General features: G+C 33.5%; 2 protein-coding genes across 2 annotated transcripts; one reads left to right on the top strand and one right to left on the bottom strand.

Annotated features, from left to right (window-relative positions):
- Positions 1 to 2,563: 2,563 nt before the first annotated feature.
- On the bottom strand, positions 2,564 to 6,070 carry LOC108210455 (uncharacterized). The gene is made up of 9 exons (XM_017381740.2): positions 5,908 to 6,070; positions 5,574 to 5,690; positions 4,589 to 4,650; positions 4,266 to 4,502; positions 4,031 to 4,198; positions 3,693 to 3,742; positions 3,319 to 3,451; positions 3,089 to 3,126; positions 2,564 to 2,993 (listed from the first exon to the last, which is right to left on the bottom strand). The coding sequence occupies exons 1-9, from the start codon at positions 5,927 to 5,929 to the stop codon at positions 2,897 to 2,899; spliced, it is 924 nt and encodes a 307-aa protein (XP_017237229.1). The 5' UTR covers positions 5,930 to 6,070; the 3' UTR covers positions 2,564 to 2,896.
- Positions 6,071 to 6,111: 41 nt separating this feature from the next.
- Positions 6,112 to 12,122, top strand: LOC108210456 (U1 small nuclear ribonucleoprotein C). The gene is made up of 5 exons (XM_017381741.2): positions 6,112 to 6,268; positions 6,355 to 6,397; positions 7,451 to 7,492; positions 7,573 to 7,819; positions 11,529 to 12,122. The coding sequence occupies exons 1-5, from the start codon at positions 6,261 to 6,263 to the stop codon at positions 11,780 to 11,782; spliced, it is 594 nt and encodes a 197-aa protein (XP_017237230.1). The 5' UTR covers positions 6,112 to 6,260; the 3' UTR covers positions 11,783 to 12,122.
- Positions 12,123 to 13,070: the final 948 nt, after the last annotated feature.

The raw sequence follows: 13,070 nt of genomic DNA, 5'->3' as shown, positions 1-13,070 counted from the left end.
ACGGTGAACGTAAACAACCACGGGACGGAGGGAGTATAAAATTTGGATAAATAATATAATTTTGACACAAATAATTTTGAAATTGTTTCACATAATTGATGATAATTACAGTATTAATTAGAATATATGGTAAATTTCGATATCCTAAGGCTAAGAATTGAATTACAGCTTTTTTTAATAAATGCTAGGTATTGACAAGTTGGAATAATTGAAATGTTTTACATTTAACTAGACACATATGTTAACCAAATTATATTTAATTTCATTTAATCTAAATTATTAGCCTCTTCTAAAAAATTGTTGTGATTGATTGTTAAACTCTTTCTTTAATACACTCTTGTGATCATTTTTCTTATTTTATCCTTTTCTTATATCATTTCCTTCATTGGAGTATTTTTTCCTGCTCAAATAATGTATATACTTTAATTACAAACAAAATCATAATTGAACATAATAATTTTTTCTAATATCATTAAAAAAGTTTTAAGAAAGTTATTATACTAGGACATATATTATTATTTCTTCTTTCATCTTTCATATATTATTTTTTCAAAAATCTTCAATTATTTATCATTTTTTATATAAATCTTGAAATCTTTGTTTAAAACCCCATCATAGGATTATCAGCAAAACATATATACAAGTAGTTTAGCCTTTAATTTAGTGTGTGTATCCACTCATTTCTATACAATTTCCCTTTATTATTTTATGATTTTTATAATATATAGTTCTATATTCATTTTAAGTCAATCTAAATAAAAATAAAATATTTAAATTAATTTATAAAATTATAAATTCTAAATATCTAAAATACATACCGAATTCCGTGGCTAAAGAATTCATCGACAAAGAGGAGTAATATTTTAAAAATGACATGCAAACTAAAATGCATGGAGATAAATACAAAACCGAGAAGTTTGTGTGTAATTTACTTAAGACAAGGGAAACACGTGATCAAGTGACAAGGAGACAAACAATGACTTTGGTTTATCCAGACAAGGGCAAAAATGTCAAGTTGATGAAGAGGGGTAAAGACGTAGTAAAGCGTGGAAACCGAGGCGTATATGTAGTGACGCCAGACTGTCCCGCCAATCTTCATCCAATCAAACACATTCTCTTTCTTGCAACTTGCATGTATTACGGCTCCCCATTTTCTAATTCGATTCTAAATTATTTATACTGTCGTTTGGTTTTCTAGTTTCACTTCTAATTAAGGTTTTAATAGATAATAGATTTGAGGATTTTCTGTATTCGAAATACTGGATAATGATATATTGACGAGACGGATTCTAGAAACTAATTATAAATATTCTGTTAATAATGTCTGTAATTGATACATATTTTAAATAATGTATTAAATTTCATAAATTAAATATTATTGTAGAGTTTTAAAACTGGAAATATAGATTAAGGATTGTTCACATTTAAATGTATTTTTATTATTTTTTAAATCCAAACGACTAATTTGAATTTCATAAACAAAAAAAGTTATTAAAAATTTAGATTAACCAAATTCGTGGGAATAGAGTATTTAAGATTTAAACACAATTCTCCGGAAAAAAAAAATAGAAGGCAATTCTTCAAAACTTCATTGTAAAAATTCCAAAATATATACAATGCGTCAATGCCTAACAAATTTCATACTATGCACTACTCTAGCGAGTCCAAACTAAATTATCGATTTTTAAATGTCGTTAGATGTTATTCTATTTAAATAACCTCATATGTATAGGAATTTGGATTTTATTTGAAATTCTAGATTTAATCAAATGACTTATTTGGGAATATGAATTTGAATTTCATTTGAAAAGAACATTCAAATCTTAGTATAAATTTGAGAATTTGAAATGACAACTCAAATACTTTCATTTGAAATCCATCATTTGGAATGAAAACGTTAAAATCATCCAATTTCAATATTATCATATTTTTGAATATGAATTTTCTAACAAACACCTTTTAGTAGCATCTTGGATTTATATAGGCTTCAATCCCATTTGTAATCATAGTCCCTGCACCAAAAAATTTTCCTCTAACTAAAAAGTTGTTTATTTTTTTAACTATAATTCAAAATCTCGAATGAATATATCATCTCTTAAATATTTTTAGAAGCTTAAAGTTATGATGGCCATTAAGAGGGAGCTTATGGGAAAGATAAGGAAAAGAGTGTGAAAAAAGAAAGAAGTGAATATTTTCCCTTGAATGAATATATTGTTCACTATCTTCAATTGTTTGTTTTTACTTTTGACACAAGCTTCTAAGTGCTTTAACCGGTAATTAAAAATATTATCTTTTAAATATATTTTTTCTGAGAATAGATATAATCAAAATTTCAATTCACAAAAATTATCAATCAAAAATAATAATTTGTAATATCCGATCAACACAAATGAAAACACAGAAGGAGTATAAATTTAAATATTTACACACTCACGCCCAAAGCCTGTGGGTTTTAGACCCTCACAACATAATAGAGCAGAGGTAACCCAACAAACTCCTCTATAGAAGTCGACTACCCAATCTATCAGTCCAGTACAACACAATATAGTTTATCGAAATAAAATAGCACAAGCAAACTTTATAATAAAATGTAAAAATGGAGATTTTTTAACTTTTATCTGTGGTGAACAAGTATCTGATCAAAAATTATTTCCACAGAAACAATGCTATACATGCACATTGCGAAAGTACACCAGCCAAATGAAGACGTCTCGTCGACAACAGGGTGTAATGCCTACACCAAATTGCAGTACTTTAAATGATGTCTGGTAGTTGACATTACTCAAAGAATGATTAACAGAATAACTATGACCCGGAACACTGAGGTTTAAACCTTTGCTGGTGCCAGTATGTCATTGCTCATTAATGAACGATAAAGACGTAACAGTACTCCTGCTTAGATTGCCTTCAGTCCAGCAAATTCCCGCAGCTTTTCACATATTACAAATGTGATTGTTGTTTGTGGACCTAGTCTCGCGAAGATGGCGAACCCCCTGGCAAAATGTCAAAGTTAACACACCTCGAAACCTTTAAAACAGATGACCAGACATTTATGAAAGGAAAAAATCAATGTAATAATGCATCTCACCCTTTGTATAGTCCCCTGAGACCTTCAGTTCGCAGAACCTAATATTGAGGATTATAAGCACATGAGAAAGAGCCCAAGTCACAATAAATGAATGATAAAGTCATTTAGTCACTGCTACTGTGCCCAAGTAATCCACAAAACTTTTGCTTCAGCCCACTTTTCGAAGGGTTATATACTTAGCATAGATAAGCACTTAGGCAGTCATCAATGGATATAGCAAATTGCAATACCTGGTATGCACAATGAAATCCATTTTGATAGGTTCCTACTACTTTAGATTCCCGTTGCAACATTAGACGGGTTTTGACCAGGTCTATCGGTGCAGTAACGACGGTGCTGATACTTCCTGCTATTGTGCTTGAGCTTCAGAAGATGCAATTAAAGGTTAATTTCTGACCCATAGGACATACAGAAGAGATGATTAGCATCTGTTTTCATTTTATTCAGCTAATTTAAATTTTTATTGTTCTCTTACATTTTTTTAAATCCTTTTGACATATTTATGCAAAATAAAATTATTCAACGCAAGAACGGAGGAATGGGTATATATACATATATGAAATGAATTGTCATAAGAAAAGGGGGGAAGGTGTAAGTTGCATACATTAAATGCAAATAAAATCCTTCTTCAAGAGGAGTCCATCTTGTCAAGACCTGTGTTGTGCAAGATAAAAAAAAATTAATGAGCAGGTAATATAAGCATGAATAGAAGCAAGGAAAAGATTAGCTGTTCCCTTTGTCGGATTGCAACCAGTTAAATATTATATGGCATGTTAATATGTAAAAGGATAACTAGAATGGATGAGATAATATAGAACCAAGTAGATCGTTGCAATTATAGTTGGTTTATCTTTTTATTTCATGCCATTCAGACTAGAAATTACGTATACTCTAAACTCTTGAAGAAATCTTTTTATGTCATTCAACATCCTTAGAACTTGCCTGCTTTGATTCATCATATGTGGCTAGCTGCGATGCAGTCAAAGCAGCAGCTCTGGCCATAGCAGGACCAACCCCCTTCCAAAGGGCAGTCATTCCCTCTGTTGAAGATATTCTCCGCAATTCTTCAATTGGTCCTGTACTAGAATTTTGATTCATCTGCAGTCTCACCTAAAGACGAGGAACAAAATGTAAGGCAAAGTCTAACAGGTTTTCAGACTTTCTAAAATAGAGATACCTTTAGCACTTCAGAAGGGTTGGTTAATGCAGTGGCAAGGGCACCAGAGAATGCTCCAGATGCAATCTTCATCAAGATATTGTTGGACTCAAAAGCCAATTCACAGACATATTTTGATGGTTCATACAATCCTAAACGGAGACCACCATAGAGAACTGACCTCATAAGTGCAGGAGTTAGTCCCCGATACAACGACTTAGCCCCTTCATTTTGCAGAACTTGAACAAAAGCTTGACCCTGATACATACAGAGTGGGATAAATTGGCTATATAATGCTTTTATAAACCAGATATCATAAAACAACAAAAGCATTCAAATCATACCATTCCTGTTAGAGGACCCCTCTGGCCAACTAGTTGCATTTGAAGCCTAACTTTAAGAACATCTGCATTCCGAAACTAGGATTATCTATATTACACTATTAGACAATATGATAGAATATTAATTCCTTCAATTTTAACCGACAAACACTATCTGTATTCTGTACTATACATGTATATAATATGTTCATAAAATCATATCTTTAAACATAAAAAACGAGAGTATCAGATTACATCTTGTTCTCTTGCAGTTTATTTGAGACTCATAAGCGAAGGTTGTTCGTTCATTATACATTATATTGAAAGCTACCATCTCTACAAAACTGCTTTCAATAGAGTTTTCTTAAAATCAAGAAGTACTTGTGGAGTGAAAGTTCTCACGCAAACACAAATAAACTAAAATACGAATACCTTTAAAACGTCTTTCAAACACAAACACAAACCAGGGTCTAAATTTGAAAAAAATTCTAAACCAGTAGATGCTTCCAAAGAGCAACTTTAGAAGCATACTAACATGTTCATTTCCCTCTTTTATTTTCTAGCATTAAAATTTTCACTTCTCTATTTTTTCACACTCTTTTCCTTCTCTTTCACATAAACTCCCTCTTAAAGGATTTTGAATTTAATATTATAATAATAATAGAACACACAAATAATGATTGTTGTTGAAGTTGTCATTCAATATAATATCCTAGTTTACCAGGAGTTTAATTTCTTATTATATATTTTAGGAACCACATAGGATGCTGTTGGCGATGCTCTGATCTTTCAGTGAATGGTTAGGGTTAGGCTCCTGTTGGAGTGCCACATTCTTCAAATTATATAGCTTAGGACATCATATAGTTTAAGAAAAAGTTCTAAAACTACTTATTCAAAACCAAAAGAATATACTTTTAATCTCATGAAATCAAAAACATCAATACATGACATTAACACATTTACGAACAAGGCCTAAAAACCCGATATACCCTGAGAGAGAGCAACAAACCTAGAGGATGAGTTATGGCTGTGGCAGCGGCAACGGCAGTTCCACTGGTACCAAAATGATAAGCTACATTGGTTGGAGAAATCCACCAATTCTGCTTCTCATTAGTCCTCATTGACCCTGTTCAAGCATCCATTACAAAAACATCAAATCTTCAAACAGACCAAAGGCCAACCCAACCCAATTCAAAACCACATCAAATCTTCATAAAAATGCAAACTTTAAGCTCACAACACTCAAACAAACATCATAAACAAACCAACTAACATAACACATAATTTTCTTAAATCATAAACAAAAAGATTCAATTCTTACAATCTAATATGTAAGAACATACCCTTTTTAGAATCTGCATCCATTACTTCAAATTCCACAGCAATAATTCATTACCCTTTTCTTGAAATACATACACACACAATATATATGAATCTATACAATCATTTATCACATTCTTTAAGACAAAACCGTTTAATAATACATCAGCAGTCCTATTTTCTATTTTGGGGCCTGGGGGTTCTGCCAACGACGTCGTTCGCTTAAAAACATAAAGGCCCTCAATGACAATTTAGCCCCTTCAGGCTTCACAACATTCATATAGTACTAATGTGTTTGTGGGTTTTTCTAGGGTTCTTCTCAAATCTTGATTATTAACTCTTCTGGGTGATAAAATTTAGCTCAAGCCCAGAAATAATGCCTAGGTAAAGTACTTTAAATGACCCTTCTTGACTATGTATTTTGTTCTAGTTTTTGTAGTTATTTTGTTTGTTTTTTGGCTGATTTGCAGGTACTATTGTGATTATTGTGACACATATCTGACTCATGATTCTGTAAGTTTTCTTGGTTCTCTGTTATTTTAATTTCTGTTAAATGGATGTGATTGTATATCGGTATCGGGTGAGGATCTATTAGGAGGTAAGAGGAGACACGTGTCCTCCTAAATTTTATAAAATTGTAAAAGGCCCCCTGAAATTTAATAATGTAAAGGTTTTTTTCGAAAATTTGTTAAGTGCCTGTATATGAATTGGCTGTCTTTAATATTCTTGGAGAAATAAAATATGTATGAACTATATTTGTGTGGTTCTTTTCATGATAAAGTTCAGAACTTTCAGCAAAGTTGTTAGTTGTGTTTAGTTCTGATATGACTATATGAGAAAGCATATCTGAATATTATTTTTAGTTGCAGCTGGTCTGGTGTACGAGGTTCTTTTTGAAATTGTCAATTGCGTCAAATTAAATACTTGAATGCTTGTGATTCCACGTGCTTCAACTCTTTACCTCTTGTTACTGAGAGGAGAGTGGAGTCCAGTGGTCTATACATACAAATGAATGGCTGGTAATTCTTAAAGATTATAGTTGGTTCCAGTGTTCCAGCGTCTATTGTATGTCTGGCTGGTTCCAAATCGAGATCATTGATATATATGCTAGAGCTGGATTTTCTGAAGATGCATTATTCCTGCATTTCAAATTTCTATGAAAAACTGTGTTTAAGATCTAAAAATATGTGGATTCAAGGTTGGTTTATTTGCTTCAATGCTGCATAGTGTATGTTATATTGATGTTAACATAATGTAACTCTGTTATATTCTCTAGCTAATAGCTTGTTTATTATATAGTAAGGGTGATGGTATGTTATGTCAGAGTTGTCACTCACTATATATGTTGTAATAATCTATAAGCTGAGAAGTGCATTCAAACTGAGGAGTGTATTCCTTCTCTTTCCAATCTAGTTGCATTGCTTCTGCTCCAAGAATAGAATACTCTGTTGGTTGTAAGAGATGTGAATCCGCCTGTCCAAACGATTTCTTATTTGCGTATTGTATCAAGTCTTTTATTAGCCCAACTCACCATTTTTAGCACTGCTCCCCGTTTTGTAATTTCAGCCTTCTGTTCGAAAGCAACACAATGCGGGATACAAACACAAGGTACCAAGCTATTTATTTTATTTTCTTTTAGTGTTAGTCATCACATCACAATGAGTTTTCTTATGAGCGTATGTGTATAGGCAAATGTGAGAGATTACTATATGCAATTTGAAGCGCAACAAAGCCAATTTTTGGTTGACCAAAGGATTAAGGCACATCTTGGGCAAACTCCTGTTTTCCAGCAAGTTGGTGGAGTTTACAACCAGATGAGACCCAATTTTCCTGTTCTACCAACTCCTATGATGCCACCAATGCAAGGGAATATGCAGTTTCCTGGGAATGCACCGTTTGTCCCTGGAATGAGGCCTCCAGTCTTGTACAGACCAGGTACATTTAAGGTTTTAGCAATTCTCATGTTTATGCATCTTGATTGTTAGCTCCTTCATTGCTTCACAATATATAAGTATATTGTACTTGGGATACATGAATTGGGCATAGAGTGGAGTGAACAGCATTTCCTGATTTGTCGAGTCATATCTAGGTAGTGTCTGGCACGGGGAACCTTTTCTCCCCTGGTGGCTTGGTTGGACCGACTTTAGAGTTGATCTCACTTGTATTGCTTTAGAACATACCCGAGTCTCTATGTTTGATGCGTGGGATAAACCATAAGAAACGGTTTGGAAGTCATAAATAATTTTTACATGTTTGAGATTGTGATTACTAATTATGAGCCTGTAAAGCCCAATAAAGTTGGATGACTGTAATGATACTACGTGTCGGTGTACAAGGTATATGTGCTTTATTATAAGTTACTAGCTTATAACCCGTGCATTTGACTTTAATATTTATTCATTTATTGTATATGTGTTAATATTTAATTTAATTTTGAAAATGTGTTTTTTTTTTTTGATAATCCTGAAAATGTGTTTATGTTAGAATAATATGTATTTTTTCTATTAAAATAGATTTTTAAATATATATGTTTGGGTTAATATATTTTTATTGGGTATGTTAAGTAAGTACTTTTATTGGACATGCTAAATAAGTTTCTAATAGTTAAACGGGATAATTAATTCATATGTCCTTTAACTTTGGTCCATTTTTGGTTCGCGTCCTTGAACTAAGTTTGTCAATATGCGCATCCTCAAACTTTGTAAATTTCCAATTCATGTCCCTCTGTCAGTTTTTGACTAACGGAAGTTAGTGAATTAGGGTTTTGAATTTGGGGGTTTTCGATTCGATGATGAATAGATGAAAGTGGTGGTATATGAATCTTCGGGAGGTCAAACCGAAGACATTCATGTAGGTTTCGATGGCGGAGGATTGCCAGAATGGTGACAATCTCTCCGGCGGCCGGAAAATGGCCATTGATTCCGGCTACCATTTTGGCAATCCTCCGCCATCGAAACCTACATGAATCTCTTCAGTTTGACCTCCCGAAACTTCTCATGCCATCAGTTTCATCAATCCATCAACGAATCAAAAACCCCCAAATTTAAGATAACGTCCGTTAGTTAAAAACTGACGGAGGGACCTGAGTTGAAAATTTACAAAGTTTAAGGATGCGCACGTTGACAAACTTAGTTCAAGGACGCGAACCAAAAATGGGCCAAAGTTCAAGGACCTATAAATTAATTATCCCATAGTTAAACCCATCAAAAGATTCATAAGTTAACAAGCCCAAGAGATGGGTTTTAATGAGGACGTTTAAATGTATATTAGTATTAAATAAAAGAACATGTTTTATAATTTAAAAAGGCCTGTATACATGCCCAATACCGACTGACCAAAACTTTTAATGTTTCGTCTTTAATAGTACAAAATAAAGATGTCATTCATAAGTTGATAACACCATCAAGCTTGTAGAATACATGTGTAGAGCTTTCTTCTGCCTGCACATGAGATATACATGAAAGGTCTTCTATTTTTAGGTAGAGCAGGCGTCTTTATAATAAATCTAAATTGATGACCCGTGATTCTATAAGATTATAGTTAATTCCAGTGCTACAGACAATCTGCTTTGAAATTGGGTTTAACATTTTCTGGGTTCAAGTTTGGATTAGTTGCTTTATATTTGCATGGCTTGGATAGTAGAGATGTAATGAAAAACAGTTAACGGTATAAGTAAATATCCAGGGTTAATGTTATCCCTGCACCTGAACCCCTTGTATATCTTGATTGCAACGAAGACAGTGTGTCTCTCTACAGGAAGCAACAGAGACAGTGTGTTTCTTTAGAGGAAGTTTTTACGGGCTACATTATCATTTAAATTTTTGTGTGGTTTAATAGCATATTAGTTTGCCAACAGATATTAAAGCTTAAGCTAATGCAGAGTCAGAGACTAAGTAAATTTGGGCAACTCTTCCTAATACCCCCCATATCTTAGTGTCTCTTTCGCACGCTTGCAGTCATCTTAAGTTTTTAGCAAAAATATATTTAAACTAAAATATGTTAACCAACACATAAATAAGGTAATTGCATAATTCACACAAAAATTTACCAAACACCAACAGGTTATAAGCATTTTTTGAATCTGATGATGGATTGGCAATTCAAAGCTAAAGATTGTTTTATTTTTTACTTGATGGAAAAACAGTTCTTCATATCATTAGTTGAATAGGAAGGTTGTGCAATGCTATAGTTGTATTAATCATTCCATTTACCTCACCGCAGAGTCATATATTTGGTTAATAGATAGCAGACCTTTATTCCAGTGAATGCTTAATTTCGTTCTTATGCATGTAAGCTGTATGTACAGGGATGAATTTGTAGAGAATCTCTTCCAGTAATGACATTCACTCCGAAGTTTGGATTTGAAAAAAAGCAGTCTTAAGGACAGGTACAACAATCAGTATTCGAACTATTCAGTGGAATTAGCCCTTTGAAGCAAATGATTTATTTTTAAACTTGCTATATATTTACTGGGTTAATAGGCTAAATCATAATCAAACTGACCTCTAAGTTGCAATTTCATAACTGAACTCAAAAAGTTTGCAATCGACTAACTAAACTAATATTTAGTTGCATTTTGATAATTAAACGAGAAAAAAGTTGCACAGCCGTTAACTTATACTCAATTGTAACGGAGAGACGTTAAATTTTTCAAACCGGCTGATTTTGTTGTTATTTTTTTCCAAGCGCAAGTGACCTTAAATAGTGGCTTCATTGTATACTGATTTCTTCATCTTAAAATGATGGTTCTGCATTCGAAAGAATATGGACCTACTTGGTGCTATGTTCTCCTGAGTCCTAAATGTGGATAAGTTCATCAAGTTAAAGCTGATGCTTTCCGTATCCGCATATTATTATATGTTCATTTATCGGCCAAAATCCTCAGCCATGCCAGATCACATCTCTCCATTTGTTCCAGGCAAGTGAATTTCATATATTTGAGTTTTCTTATTAAAGCTGAATTTGTAGCAGTGAAATTCTAGAGAAAGAAGTCGAGTTCAGTAATGGTGTTAGGTGCTTCTGTATGAACATGTAAGTATATATTGTAATTGGGTCGGGTTCTTCATTTAACTACTGATGGGTTATGAAAAGCAGCAAGCTTAATGGATTTTTTTTTACACGTCATCCAGCCACATCAGCGCTCCGTTAGCTTTGTTAAATATTTTAACGGCAATCATGTAAATGCAACTAAATATTAGTTTAGTTAGTCGATTGCAAACTTTTTGAGTTCAGTTATGAAATTGCAACTTAGAGGTCAGTTTGATTATGATTTAGCCTATTAACCCTATATTTACTTAACCGGCTTTCCACTGGATGACGTTATGTTGTCTGTACTAGTATACTAAATAGTCTGTTTCATACTTTTAAGCAAAGGAAAGATTGTCTTTTTAGTGGATCATATTATAATTCTGTAAATATTTGGATCTGTTTTACTGTGGCAAAATGTTTTTGGTGTTAAATGTTAAATTGATATTATCAAGAATCATAAAACTAATTTTAACCCCCTCCCCCTCCTCAGAGATAATCGCAGATCTTACGTAGTATATTATGATTTCATAAGATTGGCATATCATGCTTCTTTTGGCTATATGTTTGTATATGTTCCAAATATTATTGTGTCTAATTATTTGTGCTTTCTTGTCAGGGTATGCTCCTGCCCCTGGCATGCCCCCGATGGCAGCGATACCCGGTCCTCCTTCCTTTTCCACTCAAACTGATGGAAAATTGCCAATGGCAATGAACCCCCTGCCAATGTTTCAAGGTAGCATTCCTGCTTCAAGTGGTGGCCCTCCGATGTTTGCACCAGGTATGCATCAAAGCAATCCACCACCATCCAGTGGAGGCTTGGACAGTCCAGACAAGGATGTCCAAACCCAACTACCAGAGGTAAGTCATTAATCATCCAGTGAAGCCTTGGACAGTCCAGACATGGATGTCCAAACCCAACTACCAGAGGTAAGTCATTAATCTAGTGATAGTGGGATTAGCTTTGGATTGTATGTCACTCTAAAGAATGTGAGATACAGAAGCTTTTCTTTCTGGAGATCAAGAAAAGAAACATTGTGTCGTTCATAACAACTGTGCCACGATTATAATTTTTCCATATGCAATTTGAAATTCAAAGAACATATGAGTTCGGTCTGTATCTTCTCCCCTTTCTTTTGAGAGGATGGCCGCTTGAACATGTTCTGAATTGTTGATTTTATATGCTAATCAACTGATGAAGTATTGCTGACTATTCTCCTCTTATGCTAAGCTAAGGCAATAAATATTTTGAAAATCTAAGACACTATATGACAGAATTTCTTTAACCACTTCTGTTGATTTTTCAACAATCGACGTTTAGACCCTAGTTCTATTAATGTTTTTGGTGCTGACATGCACTGGAGACGCCTCATAAATGAATAAAACAGAAGTGTACTGTGTATAGATCAAGGATTGCTATGTTAACCTGTATTCGTCCTTGTATTTATAACATATAGCTCGCTGAACTGTGCTACTCCAAGTACTTGGCATTATCTTGCAATATACACCCCAAAAGTTGTAATTTTTATATGCTTTGTATATGAAATTTTCTTTTTCTGGGATGCATGATGATGATCTGAGACTAAGAAGCAATTATGCTTGTTGAATCTCCTTAGCCCCTCCTTTTGAACTATTATCATCGCAGTGTTTATGGCATATGATTTCTGATGTATATTTAGAACAGATGCGTAAATTTCAAACAATACCAGTAAAATTAGTTATCATCAGTGAATAAGGCTGTAGCAATTAGCAAGTACTTCTAGTTGAGTAAAATACTAGTTTCTAGTGATGATTGCTATTATGTATCCAGCAGCACTTCTTGAATTCCCAGTCTAGTTTATACTGCTGCTGAAACTGCTTCCTTCGCTAAAACGTCTTCTATGATATATTGTTTTAATCATCACAGAATTATTATGGTTGTTTATTTGCTTATTTTTTCGGAGTATAGAATATTCAAAGATCTGTGCTCTATTCCAGTTTTGTTCTCTGGCTGCCTGCATTTTTAGTGTTAATTCTCCCTGATTGCCTGAACTTATTCGGCTTTACAAAAGTCCTACCGAGTGTACAAGGCTCCCGCTACAGTGTTCAGACTTGCGACTTGGCCTATATTACTATTTCGCAATCTGCTTATTTTCCATGTTTATCTAACTATTCATTAAAT

This window comes from Daucus carota, chromosome 3, assembly GCF_001625215.2.
Source record: "Daucus carota subsp. sativus chromosome 3, DH1 v3.0, whole genome shotgun sequence".
Classification (NCBI taxonomy): domain Eukaryota; kingdom Viridiplantae; phylum Streptophyta; class Magnoliopsida; order Apiales; family Apiaceae; genus Daucus; species Daucus carota.
The sequence above is the reverse complement of the archived record's forward strand: the minus strand, read 5'-3'. Positions and strand labels throughout refer to the sequence as shown.